General features: G+C 49.8%; 1 protein-coding gene across 1 annotated transcript in view; it reads left to right on the forward strand.

The window, feature by feature from the left end:
• IGF2R (insulin like growth factor 2 receptor) overlaps nt 1–18,129 on the forward strand; it is a 97,210-nt gene that overhangs the window by 32,937 nt on the left and 46,144 nt on the right. The window contains exons 5-11 of the mRNA XM_040628026.1: nt 2,010–2,142; nt 4,644–4,773; nt 6,666–6,771; nt 9,360–9,522; nt 9,692–9,866; nt 10,686–10,789; nt 16,169–16,333. Of these exons, the coding sequence (XP_040483960.1) occupies nt 2,010–2,142; nt 4,644–4,773; nt 6,666–6,771; nt 9,360–9,522; nt 9,692–9,866; nt 10,686–10,789; nt 16,169–16,333 (976 nt within the window). The remainder of the gene's footprint in view (nt 1–2,009; nt 2,143–4,643; nt 4,774–6,665; nt 6,772–9,359; nt 9,523–9,691; nt 9,867–10,685; nt 10,790–16,168; nt 16,334–18,129) is intronic.

The following is an 18,129-nucleotide window of genomic DNA, read 5'->3' on the forward strand; positions in this document are numbered from 1 at the left end:
CCCCCCCCCCCCCCCCCCCGCCATCTGCTGTGGGCCTCGGGACAGTTTGCTTTAGGGGTCTGGTCGGAATGAGTTCATGTGTCCCCTGAGGCTGCGAGGCGGTGCCGGCGTACTCGAGCCATTAGATCTCTGTGAGATCTCAGAACCGGACTGGGAAAGGGGTTAGTAGGTCAGAGCATTCCTGCCGGTTTGGTAGCATCTTTCTAAGAAAACTTGTTAGCTCAACGGCAGCAGTTAACTTGCGCTGTACAGGTCTCTCTGCCTGTGAAGGGCCTCCGTCTAAGAGACGGAGCGCGTGCTGCTTGTGCTCCGTCGTCAGGTTGGCAGATGATGAGGCGACGCACCGGAGGTCAGGGACCGTCTGCCGATCAGGGACTCGGTTGGAAGGCAGAACGGACAGGACTTGCTGATGGTCTTGGATGTAGAATGTCAGGGTCCAGGATGCCCTTCAGGTTTGAGCTGGAGCAGCTGGCTGAATGCCGAGGTGGGGAACACTGGAGTAAGAGCAGGTTTGGGGCGAGAAATCAAAGGCCCATTCATTTCTGTTCTTTTTTTTTACTTTATTACTTTTTTATTTTTTTAATTTTTAATTTTTTATTCAGTTTAGTTAACAGAGTGTGTTACTAGTTTGGGGGTAGAATTTTTTATTTTTTAGTCAATTTAGTTAACACATAGTATATTATTAGTTTCGGGGGTAGAATTTTTTATTTTTTAGTCAATTTAGTTAACACATAGTATATTATTAGTTTCGGGGGTAGAATTTTTTATTTTTTAGTCAATTTAGTTAACACATAGTATATTATTAGTTTCGGGGGTAGAATTTTTTATTTTTTAGTCAATTTAGTTAACATACAGTGGATTACTCTTTTCAGGTGTAGAATTTTTTATTTTTTATTTAGTTAACATATGGTGTATTATTAGTTTCAGGGGTAGAATTTAGTGATTTGTCATATAACACCCAGTGCTCATTTTTAAATGTTAAATTTGAGATGCTTTTGGGTATCTCAGTGATAATGGGAACTAAGAGTAACAAGTAACACTTACATGGGCTTGACAGGAACTGTACCAAGAACTTTACATACATTCACTCATTCAGTCTTTACAGTAGCCCTCTGAGCTAACAACTGTTGTTATTTCCGTTTGACACATGGGGAAACGGAGGCACAGAGGTCAGATTGGCTCACGGTCTTACTAAGTGTCAGCAGCCGGAGTTTGGATGCAAGCATTCTGTCTCCAGAGTCCGCTGATAAACAGGACCTACTGCACTTGGCTAGGAAGTCTGCAGTTGGGCAGGAGGTCACCAGGGGCATGAGTGTAGACAGGGAAGTGACCAGAGAAGTCAGGTGTGGAGCACGTCTGCATTAAGAGTTAGTTAGAAGGGAGTTGAAGAATGTTCCCAGGAGGCTGAGAAGGAGCAGCCAGTGAGTGGAGGGAAACCAGGAGCCTCTGGAGAGCCAGGCAGCAAAGGGAAGAATGGGGTTGGGCAGTAGGGAAGGGTCAGTGGCACTTGAATGCCACTGTGAGCAAGGCCAGGGGAAGGCTGAGAATGCTCGTCCCATCTGCAGTAGGTGGTCGATGGTGACTGGGTGAGTGGTTTTGGTGTAGTGGGGACAGCAACCTTCTGTGCCCCCATTCAGGAAGAATGGAAGGGGAGGAAGGGGAGTGGATGAGGATGGACCAGTCAAGTAATTTCACCACAAGTTGCAGAGCTCCGGGATGAGGGCCGAGGGCAGTGTAGGGATGAGGGAGGTCATCTGTAAGCTGGTGGATACTACAGCATGCTGATGGAGTTGGGGCAGTCAGGAGGGAAAGACGTGGTGCTAAATGCAGAGCAGCTGAAGCACTTGTTGACCTTTGCTTTGTTTCTTTTGTCTCCGGGGGACCCCACGGCCTGATAGACCCTAAGCAGTGGAGACTAGTGTTCTGTGACATTGGTCAGAGGCTCTGCCAAGCCGGTACCCCAAGAAGGTGGGTGTCCAAGACTCCCTTTTTCTCTTCCTCTCTTCTAGGTGCCATGCTACGCATTTGATGGAGAGCTCAAGAAGCATGATTTAAATCCACTGATCAAGATTAGCGGGGGTTACTTGGTGGATGACGCTGACCCGGACTCGTCCCTGTTCATCAATGTTTGTAGAGACATAGGTAGGTTTGGGGGTGGTGGTGGTGAAGGATTTCTTAGAAGGCTTTGCTGTCTTTGCCCTTCCACCATTATTCCTAGTTGGATATCTGTGTCACTGAATTGGCCCTCTAAGGAGGCAGGAAGATATTCTCCATGCATAAGCCCACCCCTGGGCCGCCAGTCAGCTCTGGTTCCATCACAGATTTTATCCAGACCGTTGGTCCATCTCAGGGAGTTCTCTCTGGCAGACGTTTTGATTCCGGGATTCTTGGGTAACTGACTTCCAGTGAGATGGTGGGAGAAGGAATGGGGTGGGTGTGCTGGGCGCCCCAAACCAGCTGCAGCAGGATGAGTCAACCTTCCTGGGAGGGGCTGTGGGGAGGACGGCCTGTAGCCAGCTTTGCGTACCTATGTCTGTGGGCTTTGAGTTACAGGCTGGGTGACAGGGTGAGAAGGATGGTCAGCTGACCTTGGGAGCTGGGTTGTGATGCGTATTTTGCCCTTAGCAAACTTCTTGCCTGGCTTTCTCCTTACGTGCCAGAAATGGTGTAAGAACGTTGGGTGTCTTTGCTAAACTAACTGAAGGCTGTAAATAGTCTTTATCTAAATAGGGCCTTACGAAGTTTTTACTAAGCCTTTGTTTTGTCAGCACTTTCTGGAACCTAGCTTTATGTGTTTTTCAGGGAGTTGTTAGTCCCGTAGACCAAGATTTGCCTTTCTGCTATGCCAGCAGCATTTGTGTCATAAGTAGATTCTGCTGGTAATTAGCAAATAAAAAGATCATTTTTAGTGTTTTCTTTATGTTTCTGTTTCTCACATTATACATGGGACTTTGGCCTTAGAAAACTATGGAAAAAATATTAAAAATAAACTCAGTACAGGAGGGTGTGGCTGGGTGGTACGTACATGAGTTAATGGTGAATTGTACAAATACACTATGTACCATTTTGATGATTTTTCTAAACAGTTGTAAAATGTGAGTATACCGCATACGTGCCTCACTGAACGTGACCAGTGATAATTTTAGACTTTTTGTGTGTCAGGCTCTTTACATCATTCCTTTGTTCTCCAAGGACGGCTTTTAATGTCCTCTTGGAAGAAGGCAGACAGACAAAGCCTGTGTCTTAAATGGGTCCGCAGCTCAAATTTGATTATAAAGCTGAAGAGTCTTGCAGATTATTGAATTCATTTTAGTTTAGAAAACATTTAGATTCCTGGTCTTTTATCATTTTGAGGATTATCTGAATTCAGTGGAGGTTTTCTTACAAAAGTTTTTTTCTTTGATTGTTGGCAGTTTGGGTTGAACTTCAGTGACTTTAACTCACAGTAGTTTTGTAAATTTAAAATTTAAAAGTTAAAAAAAATGGATTTACCGATTTTCGTCCAGACATTCTCCATCCCCAGGAAGTTGCCTCGGGCCACAAACCTTGTTGCTAGTGACCCTGAGAACCTCATGAGCAGTGGTGGGCTTGCTGCTCTGTGTCCCCTCTGCACACTCAGGGCTCTTGCCTCCTGTTTTGCCTTCAGTAAACCAAGGGATCTGCTGACGCCGGGGGGCAAGCGGCCCAGCAGGTACTCGATGTGGACTCAAGCCACCCCCTTGTGCAGTTTTGCCGTGCAGCCTTGACCCCCTACAGGTCCGCTTTCCTTTTCATCAGCTGGTGCAGCCTCCTGTCGAACTGGAAAGGATAGGGCGGCCCTCCTCCTCTGACTGATAAGGCTTTAGTTAAAGGCCAGGCGGGCCATAGTTACTCCTTCGTGGGGGACATATTTTTTTGAGCCCGTCATGTGGTAGGCCCTGAGTCACAGCCCTGGATGGAGCTCCAGTCAGGTGCAGTACCAGTCACGTGCCTGCGAAGTGAGTAAACCCGGCACCACGTACAAGCAGAGCCACGGGTCACCTGAAGTCTGAGCATTGTTCTGGGCACATCTGGATGTTCTTTAATCCTCTCCCAAACCTTTGGGGGATGCACCCGCAATTGGATAGTTGTGTAATTAGAGCAAAGTTGCAGAGATAGCAAGTGCGGTTTTAAGATCTCAACCGAGAGCTGTATGTAGGTTCTTTCGGTGAATCTCCTCATCTTCCCACTAATCCATGGAGTGCCTGCATTTTCTAGTTTATAGCTTGGAGAGGGGGTAATGCTCAAGTTAGTGTATCTTTAGAAAAGTTGGGGGGGGGGTACATGTGTTCCTTGAGTACAAATCACGTGATAGTCCCTGTTTCTCAGGCATCTATTCCCTACCAGGTGCAGCGTGAGCGCCTTGCCGGCTTGCCTCTGCTTCCCAGCAGCCCTGCAGGGCAGGACGCATGCACTTCATGCGTCTGGAGAGGTCCCTGGTGCGCCCACGGTCTCTCTTAGAATGGGGGCGGATCCTAGCTCGTTTTTTGTTTCCAAACTTCTACTTTGTGTTACTTTGAGGACTTTCCAAACTTGGATGATTGTCGTAAAGGGGACGTAAGGTTGAGTGGGATTACCGGTCCTGACGTACAGTCTGACGGAGCGTCACATGCGATGTCTTACAGACTCACTACGGGACTCCAGTGCGCAGCTGCGTGGCTGTCCCCCCGGCACAGCCGCCTGCCTTGTGAGAGGGGACCGGGCCTTCGATGTCGGCCAGCCCAAGGAGGGACTGAAGCTCGTGAGCAAGGACAGGTGGGTGTGCCGTCGGTGCGTGTGCACCTCAGCAAGTCCCTGCAGGTGTTTGTGAAATCACTCGTGGTGGCCGTGAGTCCCACAGGCCGCTTTGTTTGTTGATGTCCAGTCATGTGTCTTTACAGCCGTTGGAGATGAATATCACGAGGCAGCCCATATCCATACGTGTGTTCAGTTCATGAAGTAACCCCTACCTTCAGGCGTGCTCTCATGGTTTCTGTGTCACGCGTGAAGTTGCTTTTGTGTCCCTTGTCCTTTGTTCTTTGAGAACACCATCGTGAGGGGCACCTGGGTGGCTCGCTCGGTGGAGCGTCTGCCCTCGGCTCAGGGCATGATCCTGGGGCCCTGGGATCGAGCTGCAGTGGGTTCCCTGCTCAGCGGGCAGTCTTTTGCTTTCTCTCCCTCTGCTTGCCGCTCCCCCTCTTGTGTGTGCGCTCGCTCTCTCGCTAACAATAATAAAAAAAAAAATCTTAAAAAAAAAAAAAAAAAAAAGAACACCGTCGTGGAGGGGCGGTTTGCTTCCTGCCCGGGGCGTGGCGGGCACCCTCATTCCCGGTGTAGGGAGGTTTGTTTCTTACCATATGCCGTGCTCTCGGCACATGCTCTCCTACTGCCTTCCTTTGTACCTTGAAGTAGCGGAGAGATGTTTTTTCCAGCCTGTCCCACGTGACCACGTCTTAGATCACGTCTTAGATTCTGGAGGCCTTTGGTAGCCGCCTTGCTGTGCCTTGTTCTAACACGGAACTGGTGGTATATCAGGGCGGGTGCTTCTGTCCACAGAAGACTCTGGAGCGTAGCCTAAATTTAAAAATGTTTGGGAGGTTTCTATATGTGTGTCTGTATTAGTTTGCCAGGGCTGCCGTCACAAAGTGCCATAGGCTGGCTCCAGCAGCAGAGATTTATTTCCTCTCCATTCTGAGCCTAGGAGTCCAAAGTGTCAGGAGGGCTGGTTTCTTCTGAGGCCTCTCTCCTTGCCTTGTAGATGGCCACCTTCTCCCTGTGTCCTCACATGGTCTGTTCCTCTGTGTGTCTATGCCCTGGTCTCTCCTTCTGTTAAGGACGCCAGTCATATCTGCATAGCTCCACGCCCCCCACCCCCCCGCATTCCCATGGCCTCATTTTTACTTCGTCACCTCTGTAGAAGCCTTGTCTTTGAGTACAGTCACGTGCTGAGGTCCTGGGCATTAGGGCTGCGGATACGAATTGTAGGGGGACACAGTTCAGCCCCTCACACTGTCCTGAGTGACACGTGGGTGACTCCTCACGGGGAGAGGAGACTTTGCACAACGTGGGCATTGAGAGAGTGCGAGCTTGTCTTCGGGGAGGACGGTCATCTGTTCTGGGCGGCTCTGTGGCGGGCGCGCCGGTAGCAGCAGGCACGTCCCGCAGGGAGACCCACACGCGCTCTGGCGGCTCGGGCTCTTCCTGGCTGTGGGAGGTCACGGCGGCCGGGGCACTTGGCTGTCTTCAGGTTAAAGAGAAAAAGATCTTGGCTTATACTTGCAAGTTATTGTTTAGGGAAGAAGTGGCCGTGCAGCCTCGTGGACAGAAATGCACTCGGCCTGTCGTCTGTGTTTATTTTGTTTTCCTCGATCGTTTATAGTTTTTTCTTGTTTGTCTTACTCAAGCAGCTTTTCTTAGTATTTAAATTTACATGTTGGTCATTTTATTTATTTTTAAAAAGAAAATAGCATTCATTGAAGTTTACGTAAAAACTTTTTTTTTCAGTGGAAATCGAAGGTATTTCGTACAATGGCTTCCTTTATAATATGAAAGTTTAGTGTTCATTCTGTTACACCTGGCCCCCAAATGAGGGGACGCTCAGGGCAGCAGATCAATTTGAATGTAATTCACACTTCTATAACACTCTTTTCTCAACGTGTGTTGTTCAGGCTTGTCCTGAGTTACGTGAAAGAGGGGGCCGGGGAGCTAGACTTCTGTGACGGTCACAGTCCAGCGGTGACGATCACGTTTATCTGCCCGTCGGAGCGCAGAGAGGTGAGTGGCTTGTCTTCGCAGGACTTCCGGCAGCGGCGGTAGCGTGGGCCGTCTAGGTGAACACACCTAGGGCTGGGGCAGGGCAGTAGGTCTGGGGGCAGGAAAAGCCTCAGCGCTGGAGTATCTGGGAAGACGCACTTCCTGGGGTAGACTCTGCTGCACGTGTGAGCGTCTTGGGGGACAGCAGCTTGGCGTTTGCTTTTTCTCACCAACCTGGAGGGGCCTCTGTGTGTGTCGATGCGGGATGGTGTGTCGACGTAGGATGGTGTTTTGTTCTAGTTTGTGTGAGATGATTTTAAGCGATTCATGGAAAGATTTTTAAAATTTATATAGTAATGCTGATTTGAATGAATGAAAAACCGTATTTATAATCTCAAACCTGTAATTTCCTAGCTAGTATTGGTTAGGATGAGGCAATGTAAAAATAGCTAATTGGTTTATAGAAACATAGTAAGGAATGAATGGAACAGATGGTGAGCAGACCTGGCCGAGCTTGTGCAGGCAGTGACTGGAGTTTGGGGGCTACTCAGGTAGGAGAGTCCTGGCGAGAAGGAAGGTTCTTATTCGAGGGTCTTGCAGTGGAGTATTTCATCCCCTCCTCCCTCACTCACAGGCGGGTCCCTGACCCTGTCCTCTGGCTGTTCCCTCGGTTCCAGCGCACTTGTAAACTCCTTGAGGGTAGGGCTGGAGTCTGGTTGTCCTTGGGCCTGTGCCCAGCAGTGTTGCACGTGTCCGTTGCTGTTCGAGTGTTCTAGCAGGTGCCGGGTGCTGATGGAAGGGAGATAACCCCCGGGGAGGAAGGGCAGGGCTTTCCTCTCATTTATTTCTGTCTCCTCATAATAGAATGAAGGAGGAGGAGCTGAATTCTTTGGCGAGGGAAGCGAGCTCCCCCTCCCCACAAACAAACATGGAATTTGGTCTGGTTTCGTGCTGGCAGCTGGCCCGTTTTGTGTGTGGGGGATGTGGAGACAAAAGTGTAGGCCAGGCCAGCTTTCCGTTATATGTCCGCAGACTTCCAGGGCCACGTGGCGTCCTCTTCGTGAAGACCTGACTGTCCAGCAGTCGATGTGAGTTCTGAAGGTGAATGTTAGGGAACGTTTGTGGACACTTTCCGCCTATGCCTGCAGATGTGGGGTGAAATTCTTCAGGCCCGATGAGACGCATGTTCTAAGCTGGCCGGGGTCTTTGTGTTGCCCTTTCCTGCTTTCCACCCCAGTGAGGGGTATCGGGAGTTCCCCTCCTTTCTTCTGCATGGGCTGCAGGGCACTTGGTGGCATTAGGAAAGGAGGCCTGTTATTCGTGGAGCGAGAGGTTCCATTTCCAGCTTAACTGTTCAGCAGACAGAACTGGGTGACATGTGACACCTTAACTCTTGAGGGTTTTTAAGTGTTTACGCAAGCTCATTGAATACCTTTAGGAGCTGGAATTTTAGTAAATGTTTACCTTGTCCTATAGGGCTTTTTAAAAAAGCTGTATTGAATTTACATACTGTAACATTGACCTGTTTCAAGTACAACGAAATGGTTATTAGCATATTAACTGAATTGTGCAACCACCGGCACGATCTAACCTGAGAACATTTCTATCACCCCAGAAGAAACCTTGTGCCTGGGAGCAGCCACTCCCATTGCACCCCCAGCCGTGGCAGCTGCTAGTTGACTTTCTGTCTCCTGGAGTTGGTTTTCTTCTCCAATGAGTGAACCTTGCACTGGGGGAGCCTTTTGTGCCCGATTTCGCTCACTCGGCGCTCGGCACCCCCTCCCCAGCTGTCTGGCTTTCCCAAGCCAAGTGGTTAAAGCCTCGATTTTGAGTCAGACAGAGCTGGACTTGCAGCTCTGTGTCTTACTAAGTTGTGACCTGTGTGTAGCCCTGGTGCTTCGTCCCATGCCCGGCATGTGGCAGGCGCTCAGGAAACGTTTGCCAAGGGATGTTTTCTGGAAGTGGCGAGGTTATTCCTGGTACTAAGACCAGTGAGGCCTTTCTCCCAAGGATGGCTCAAAAGGCAACAGTGCACTCTGGTCAGCAGTGATCGTTCACACCAGCCGTGAGCGTCTGAGCTCACGTCTGTAAAAGCCGGGCTCTGGCAGAATTCGGGCTTGTGGCGGGTGATGCCCTGGCTTCCCCCAGGGGCAGGAGCAGATTCGAGCACTAGTGAGGTGTGCCCAAGACCCCTTTGACAACCTGAGGAAAGGGGTTACGGATCATTCCAGACACACGCACGGTGACTTCCACTCAACTTGGGGGTGCATCAGGCCAGCTCCTTTCAGCTCCGATAGAAAGGTGGGAACAGACCATGTGCCTTCACAAGTCATGGCTGCTTGCAGAGCTTGTGGCTGTCGGGCGACGTTGAGTCCAGGCTGAGCTCACTGGCTGGACCTCGAGTGTGACTCTGAAAGAGACAAGAATGGTTGCAAGTAAACAGGGTGCTTATACGTTAAGTGATGGAACTGTGTTAGAGGCAGTTATCATTCAGAAGCAGGAACGGAAGAATGTTAAAAACCCAACAACGTACCTTTGAGCTTTTCAGAAGCATGCAAAATCTGCATTTAAAAACATTAATTATGCTCCTTTCAAATTGTTTCTTATAGGGCACCATTCCCAAGCTCACAGCAAAATCCAATTGCCGCTTCGAAATTGAGTGGGTCACTGAGTATGCGTGCCACAGAGATTATCTGGAAAGTAAAACCTGCTCTTTGAGCAGCGAGCAGCATGACATCACCATTGACCTCCAGCCACTCCGACAGGTTGGAGGTAAGGGGTGCTTTGAAAGGAAGCGGGAAGGGGAACGTGTGTAGAGGGGCCCACTTCAGCTCTGCCCCTGGGTGGGTGTTTCCAAAAGGGGTTCACCGAAGTGGTGCCCTCACCCTCTAGCACCTGTGGACGTAACACAGCCTCTCCTCATCTGTTCCCCTCTCTTTAGCTTCATCCCCCTCTTACTACGCTTCAGATGGAAAGGAGTATATGTTTTATTTGAATGTCTGTGGAGAAATTGAAGTACCATTTTGTAGTAAGACAGAAGCCGCCATTTGCCAAGTGAAGAAGGCCGACCCCTCTCAAATCAAAGTAGCAGGAAAATACCAGAATCAAACCCTCCGGTGTGTAAACAGTAATTTTCAAGTGCATTGTGTCTGTTCTTGTGAAACATAACCGACTCCCCTTGTCTCCTTCCTCCTTCCATTTTCCATAAAGTACAGGCCAGTTCGTTAAGCTGGCATTCCTTCAAGTTTGACATAGGCGAGTTGCCATTTGTCATTGATCCTGGCTTTCCAGTAAGACTGTTTCTGTGAAAACTGTTTTATCATCTGTTGTGTGTATGGAACCACACTGTAGGAAAGGTATTTAATCAGTTTGAGTTGATTCGGCCTACCTTAGAATGGATTTTTCTGAGGAGTTCTGATTTTTCTCTGGCAGTTTGAGAACGTGAAATGCCGTTAGCGTTACATCAAAGTTTGAAACAGCTAAGAAAACCCATTCAGTACAATTCCGGTGACCCTTAATTTGGTAGTTACTTTCACAGAAGTGTTATGAAAATGTAGCTCTCTGCAAATGAGTATTGTCCAGGATCCCTCAGGTAAGACTGCGTTTATGGCAGTTGCTAGATACACTGTGTGTTTCTCGGGCCTTATTTATTTTGTACAGAATCCAAAACAAAAGTGGAGGAGTTTTCATGCTCACAGCAAAACCTTCAGGACTTTCTTCCAGCCAGCTATTACTTTGAAGTAAGAGGACGACAAGCCCATACATTTGGAACTCATTTCCTTTAGACGTTTTTCCCCAGCTGGCCAGAGAGCTTGCTGTTTTATGTCAGTACTGATTTGTTGATGGTATGCAAAAGGCTTCATGTAGAAACGTGTAACGATTCAAGTTTCTTTCTCGGTTCTCCCAAACCCTGTCTGTGTGTTGCAAACATTTAGATACTCTGATGGAGACCTCACCTTGATCTATTCTGGAGGGGACGAATGCAGCTCTGGCTTCCAGCGGATGAGCGTCATAAACTTCGAGTGCAGCGAGACGGCAGGTGAGTGCCGGCAGTCCGTCCTCGCCGGTTGGAGATGGGGGCACGTGTGTTCTCGGGAGCGGCGTGCCATGCGGACCAGGCTGACATTCTTCTTTGGACGTGGCCACCTCTGGTCCCCAGACTAGGTTGCTCTGTTGGAGCGGGTAGGAGTACCCCTTCCACCCCACCCCACCCACGACACACACATCCTGTTTCCATTTTCCTCTGCTCTCTGTTTGTTTTGGGAGTGGGCCCAGCACTGGGCTTGCTGGGAAAGCGTTTCTGTCTTGAATTCTGGCTCGCACCAAAGCATGTGCCGGTCCAGCAGGGTGGGTTTTCTCCCCACCCTCGAGGGGTGGTCACTAAAGGGCTCTTCTTTTCTGAAGTAAGTTTCAAGACAACACTTTTTTGCAAACTAGTGGCCCCGTGGTAGAGGCTGGACGTGGGGGATCGCAAGAGGTCACAGGGCAAGTTTAAGTGGGACGTTTAGTTTTTCTGAGCGATTAGGATAAGCTTTCTTGAAGTCACAGTGGCACTAGCATTTCAGAAAGCCGTGCCGCTGTCTGTGTCTTGAAGCTCTCGGGCAGTTTGCATCTGCAGAGAGGTGATGGGATCCCATCATCATCAGAGAGCCGTCCTGTCCGTCGGCCTCCGGGCTGCGACCCCAGGAGCGTGCAGCCCGACTGAGCCTCTGCATGGAGCTCTCATTTTGGAGCTGGCCCGGTCCCAGTCCGGCTGTACAGCCGCAGGAGCTGGAGAGGCTGCTCCACCCCTGAGGGTCTTTCTGGCTCTTCGTTCTGTTTGTTTTTTGTGTTTCTATGGCAGAGCTTTGACCAGTGGTCATGAGGCAGGTTGCTCTGTGATTCAGCAGGGGCTCAGGGAGAGGCAGCTGCACACGACGTAAACTGTGTTCCAGAAGCTCATGTCTGTGATGGTGAAGGGGGCCAGGGAGGTTGCGATCGGCACCAGGCCCTAATAAATTAGGCGAAGAAGGGAACAGGCGAAGAAGGATCCTGGAGTAGAACAGATGGGAAGGTTTTAAATCAAAGTGCCCTTTACTCCTGTGGCCTCCCTGCCCCCACCTCTGCTTGTTTTCCCGGAGCGTGCACACCAGTCTCACCCTGGTATCTGTTTGCTGGCCCTTTTGATAACTTGCATGTTCGAGTGGATTTGTTCAACATATGCTTTGTCCTTATCTATCTGCTTAGACCCCGTGAGGCCCAAGGATATCATAATGGCTGTGCACTTTCCTGGCTCTCAGACCAGAAACACAGAGGGAGAGACAGCACGGTGCCTGGAGTGCAGATTTCCAGGCTGGACCAGGGCTGTGGGCGAGTTTTTTTTTTTTTTTTTTTTAAAGATTTTTATTTATTTATTTGACAGAGACAGACAGCCAACAAGAGAGAACACAAGCAGGGGGAGTAGGAGAGGAAGAAGCAGGCTTCCAGCGGAGGAGTCTGATATGGGGCTCGATCCCGGAACGCCGGGATCACGCCCTGAACCGAAGGCAGACGCTTAACGACTGCGCCACCCAGGCGCCCCTGTGGGCGAGTTTTGGGTCCAGGACCTTGTCAGGAGGGAGGCAGCAAGTCAGTGGTTTGGGGTGTGAACAGTGAGGAGGGTCAAGGCTGTCAGGGAAAGAGGAGGCACTGCTTGGTGAGTTCTATGGGCCAAGTCAGAGTAAGCCAGGCACAGAAGTAGGGTGGTTGTGGGGGCTGGTCTCTGTGCAGAGGGAGCAGCTCAGGCAGAGGCCTGAATGTGGGCAGGTGTGTCTAGGTCAGAGCTTGGGATTCAGAACGTGGCTAAAGATGCTCCTTGAATGGAGGGTGAGGGTCTTGCACGTCCTGCAGGGGGTTGGGTTTTCTGCAGAAACAGTGTGGAGTCCCAGGGACTTGAGGTGGAGGGTGAATGACTCTGGTTTGGGCACCTCTTGCATGTGGTTTGAATGTCCCACTGCCCTCCCCGTCTTTCTTCCATCCTCCTGACCTCTTCAGGCTGTTAGGGGACTGTCTTTGAAGTCCAGCCCTTCCGCTGTGTCCCCAGACCTGGGAAATGTACCCTGCTTCTCACTCTGTGTCCCCAGGCCTTCAGGCCTCCGGGCGCCCGCCCTCCCCTGATGGCCGAGCTGCTTTGCTGTTGGCTGACTCCTGTGGTTCAAGTCTCCCTCCAACCTTGTCATTACCCCTTTTGGCCCCGTTGTGTTCTGGGCTTTTTATAAATGACTTGGCTGAGATCTTTGCGCGCGCACTGATCTCATTTGGGCATGCTGGGAAGATAGAATAATGATCTAAAAAGGTCCCAGCAGGTGAGGAGGATATCGAGAAGGGTACAGAGTCTGGGACTGCTAGGAAGAGGCGCCGACACTCAAGACTTGTGCTGGAACATGCCGAGGCTTGAAAAAAGCGCTAACGGCCATTTTTTCCTCTTTTATCTTTATCACTAAAGGTTCTTAAACATACAAGTGGGACATTACAATGAAAATTTATACGCTCACCACTCTTTATTGAACAGTTGCTAGTATTTTGCCAGATTTGCTTCACAGAAACTCTGTGTCGCCACCGATGGATCAGAACATTCTGCCCTACGGCCCTTCCTTCACGTGACCTCAGGGCTTGATCAGACCTGACAGGATTTACAGAGATGTCCTCATGCCAAAAACTCTGTGTCTTCCTAGGCTGTTTTAGTTAGGATGGTGGCAAGAAGACAAGACAGGGAGATGTTAGATGTTTTGTGAGAGGTTTCGAGCCTGCTCTCGCGCTGGAATTGGGTCATAAAATATTTACGACTCCTTCCAGCTCTGTGACTCAGTCCTTCAAACTTTGGAGCAAACTTTGTACTGTAGAAGTTATTTCACTATTATTTTGTTCAAACTTAAATTTAGAGTTCTTAGAGAAAAATCCCTTGGTGGATTTTGTTTATTTGGATAAATAATGTGATTTTTGTATGTGAATGGGCGTTAAGTGGTTATGTAATATAATGTGGTTTATAGTTTAACTTGAATGTTCTAGAATTAGTTATGTTCACGAATCTAGGGTTTATGCATTTTTAAGACACGGAGGTGCATAAATGTATCCTTTCAGCCTGGATGTGTGAGCACGTGCACACAGCCTTTCGCTTCAGCAGCTTACGTCTAGTTTGCTGTGATGTGATACTTACTGTTGGTGATCTCGTCAGATGAGGACATGAAATAGTTGTGTTTTGTTTTGTTTTTTGACGAGTGATACATTGGAATAGGCTGATACAAAGCTACCCGCAAATTTAAGTGACTCACTACGTTAAAGGTGTATTTTCTTTAATTCAGTGCGGGTCATCGGAGGCGCTGGTGGCAGGGCTCTGCTCCACGTGCCCATCTCGTACTTCCCAGCCCGTGGTGTTGCTGTATGTAGAATTGGTCTCCGAGGACTCTGCAGGATGGGCCCAGCATTTTTTAAGAAAAGGGCTTAGAACTAAGTGGCATGGCCCAACCTCGGAGGCAGGGAGGCTGGGAAACGCAGTTTAGCTGTGCAGCCAGAAGAGGAATTGAACCAGTTTGGCGAGTAGGTGGCTCTGTCTTTGCCGAGCGAGGTGGCATGGTGCTGTAGGTAGAGTGGCTGGGTTCCACCGGGGGAAGCCATTCTTCTCCGAGCTGGGGAGCTGCAGCTCACCCGTCTTCTAAAATTCCCCGAGTAATAAGAATACAAGTAAGATGTCTGCCAGTGATTATTTAAAACAGGCGCTCGCTCATCAGTAAACTTCAGAGTCGGGATGGATACTCGAACCATTCCTAGAATGACTTAATGGTTTGTAAACTTTCCTGGTGAAGGAGTAATGCAGCGAATACTTCAGGTTTATGGGAAACACAGAATTTTTCCAGATAGTGAAACGCGAACCCAGACAGATCCCACAGGAGGCAGCCACTCATCCTTCAGTCACGTGGGCGGGGTGAAGCGGCGCTCGAGTTCGCTGCCAGGGGTAGCAGCGTGGAGGGAGGGCCCGTGGTCCCAACCAGAGAGGTGGGCGCTTTGTGGTAGGAATTGAAGCCGGGAGTGCTGCATCTTGGAAAGAATGGCTCAAAGTACATACATTTAAAAGGAAAGAAAAAGAAAGGAAAAAAAACCCCACAGCAGTGTAGAGAAGTATTGCCTTGCGGTTATGGTCATGAGCCTGGCTCTGGGGCCAGACTGTCTGGGTTTGAGTCCTGGCTCCTCTGCTTTCTAGCTATGAAACCATATGCAAATTATATACCCCCCCTTAATCTATAAAAATGGGGCTCAAACTGTACCTGAGCCATAGGATTAAATATGCAGAGATCTATCCAGTCCTCAGCCCTGAGCATGTTCTCTGCAGACCGTCCCCCTGTAGCCCTTCGGTGCTCAGTGCCTGGTTCAGGTTGTGCTCCGTACAGCCTAGCTGCTCTTGCTGGTATTATAATTATAATGTTTATGATATTAAAGATTTAAGAGAAATTGCAATCAAAACATCATTTGCCCTGGGTACAAAATATTATTTCCCTTTCCTTTAGAACATTGTGCACTTCAGGGTACCAAACCTCAAGAAAGGCAAATCATGTAGGAGGTCCAGAGGAGGATTATTAAACCATCAAGGGGTGGAAAACAGAGCTCTGTGCCAGCGGTCCACCAGCTTAGAAAGACGAGGGGATAGTATTTCTAGTAAGGGAAAGATGACCAAAGTTTGCCGAATCCCAGGCTACATGGAGCAGGGAAGTGGCCCACGAAGAGCTGGCTTTCGGACTGGAGCCAACCTGTCAGGGCTCTCTGGAGGTGTGGCGAGCAGAGCATGGATTACAGGAGGGGCTGGAGGCATCCACACTGATGAAGGCCTGAGGGTCAAGGGTGCTGGACTGTCTGGAGGCATGCCTCTGACTTTGGGAGGTGACGTGGGCCTCAGCACGCTTCGGTGGGGTGGCTGTACACTGTAACTCTTGCTTTTCAGTTTAGGGATGAATTGCAGGGAACTCGCCCAGCCCGTAATCGCGTCATAAAGCCGGCGGTGCTCCTGGAGCTCGAGCTCTGGTCTCTGTCCGCCTTTTGGTAAATCCTGGTTGTCGGACGCAGAGGGTACTCATGAGCCTGTTGGGGGCTGACCACAGTCCGGGCACAGCAAGTCCTGCCCGGTGGCTTACACGTTCCTTGTCAGGCACCCGTCTCATGTCCATGGTGAATGTGTTGTAAACGGCCTGATGGCTTACTGAGACCAGCTTGCCAAGGAGCAAGGGACACAGGCCTGCCATTGAGGGGTTTATGATTTTCTGAAACTCAAGCCTCTCTGATCTCTGACACCTCTGATGTCTGGGGGTTGGGGCCTGACTTTCACGGCCCAGTTGGCATTGGTGGCCAATGGGCTGACTAGGTTTTGGTCACATAATGGAATGTTTGTTTTTTCCTTTCTAAAATTGCACAGATAATGATGGGAGAGGAGCTCCTGTATTCACCGGGGAGGTAGACTGCACCTACTTCTTCACGTGGGACACGAAGTACGCCTGTGTGAAGGAGAAGGAGGATCTCCTGTGCAGTGTGACCGATGGGAGGAAGCGGTATGACCTGTCTGCCCTGGCTCGGCACTCAGGTAGGGCTCTCGCGCCCCGTGGGGCTCTGGCCGCCTGTTCACGGAAACCTTTTCTTGCCTCTTCCCCCGTGAAAACATTTGGAAATGCTGTTCCTTTTTTCTGTAACTGTCAGCTAAGTGTATCCTGGCCTATTCTCCCTTTTCATGCAGCAGTCGTACAGATTATTAGGAATGATGCTGAATTAGGAGGCAAAATACCGGAGTTTAAGGCTGGCATGACTCTTCTAAGAGGGATGCCCTGGGCTAATCTTATCCTAGTTTAGTAAAAACTGCCAAGTCCCAGGCCTTGTACTTTGTGATTAGAACATTTTTTGTTTTAGATACACATTCTTGCTGCTAAGAAAGTAGATCTTGGAAGTTCTCCCCTCCACGCGCATTTGTATCTGTGTGTGGTGATGGATGGTGACTAAACATGGGGTTATCTCGCAGCACGCACGCGGATCAAGTCGCGATGTCGTCTGCCTTAAATGACTGCTGTGTTCTGTGTCACTTACATCTCCGTTAAAAACAATAAACAGTGGGAATTTGAAGTTCTCCAGCAGCCTTCAAGTAGGTAGTGTTTCCAGCTCACCCTTGGCTTGTCGGGGCCCAAGGGTCGGACACTTGGTGTGAAGGCCGATGCAGTTGGGGTCACTCTCTCTTTTGACCCCATCTTTCCCCCTTTGTCTCACTGTCTCTTTTCCCGTCTCTAAAGTGGGGTCAGCGTTCCCTATCCAATCTCAGATGCTTGTGGGGCTGAAAGAAGAATGGGTGTGGGAGCCCTTGGATGCTGTGTCCCTTGTCGCGTCTGAGTGACGAGGTCTGTCCCCGAGGCCTGGCTTCACGGTAGAGACCTGCCGAGCTGGAGGTAGAGTCTGCTTTTAGCAGGTGTCGTTGAGCACTGGTTACGGGGCAGACGCCACACCAGGTCCTAGGGATATGGCAGCAGACCTGGAGAGTATGACCCCTGTCCCAGGCCTTTGAACTTCACGGGGGGCCGAGAGACTTGAGTGCTAAGAATCGGGGTTTCCAACAGGGAAGCTGAACCTACTTGGCACATTTTTAGTTTTACCCTTTCAGCAGCCCTGGAATTAGGGATAAGTAGAAGCAAATTGTATCTGTAGAGATAATATCTGAGGTAAAGAGAATGCTCGCCTGGAGTCGCAGAATTACCCGTGCCGTAGGAGTGATGACTCACGTACTCTGAGTCCCCATCTGGTTTGGACAGTATAACATCAGAAAAGGAATTCCTTTCTTGTAAGGAGTGTTAGCTGCTTTTTGACGTGAGAACTCTATAAATGCTCAGTGTTGGTGAACTGCGTCGGAAGCAAACGTTCTTTGTGAGTTAGTAGTTCAGCACTCGGTCAGCTGGGAATGGTGCCGTGCTTCAGTGCTGGTGCACGTGTGCTTGTGAGGAGATGGGCTCTTTGCGGTGGAAAGAGAGCACGGTGTTGTGCGTGGTCCTGAGCAAGGTGTCTGCCTTCTGCGGGCCTCGGCTTTGTCACAGTCAACTGGGTGGTGCTGTTAGATCCCTTTGTCCAGCACTGTTGTTTAAACATCACTGCGTACAGGACACACACGGGGGCCCATGAGGGCTGCAGAGACACCGCACTCACGCATTCACGCAGCCACCGTGTGCCGCCGCTCGGGCTCTCCAGGGACCCGGGGCATTTCCTCAGGATTCACGCGGACTGATGAGCCCTCAGAACCCCTTCCTTGCTAGCTTCAGCAGCTCTCCTGTCTTACGGCCTGTCAGCCCACCCCACTCCCCCTGTCCTTGTCCTTGTTTGTCTTTGCATGGCCTCCTCTGGGTTCTT

Source organism: Ursus maritimus, unplaced genomic scaffold, assembly GCF_017311325.1.
Source record: "Ursus maritimus isolate PB19 unplaced genomic scaffold, ASM1731132v1 scaffold_13, whole genome shotgun sequence".
Taxonomy (NCBI): Eukaryota; Metazoa; Chordata; class Mammalia; order Carnivora; family Ursidae; genus Ursus; species Ursus maritimus.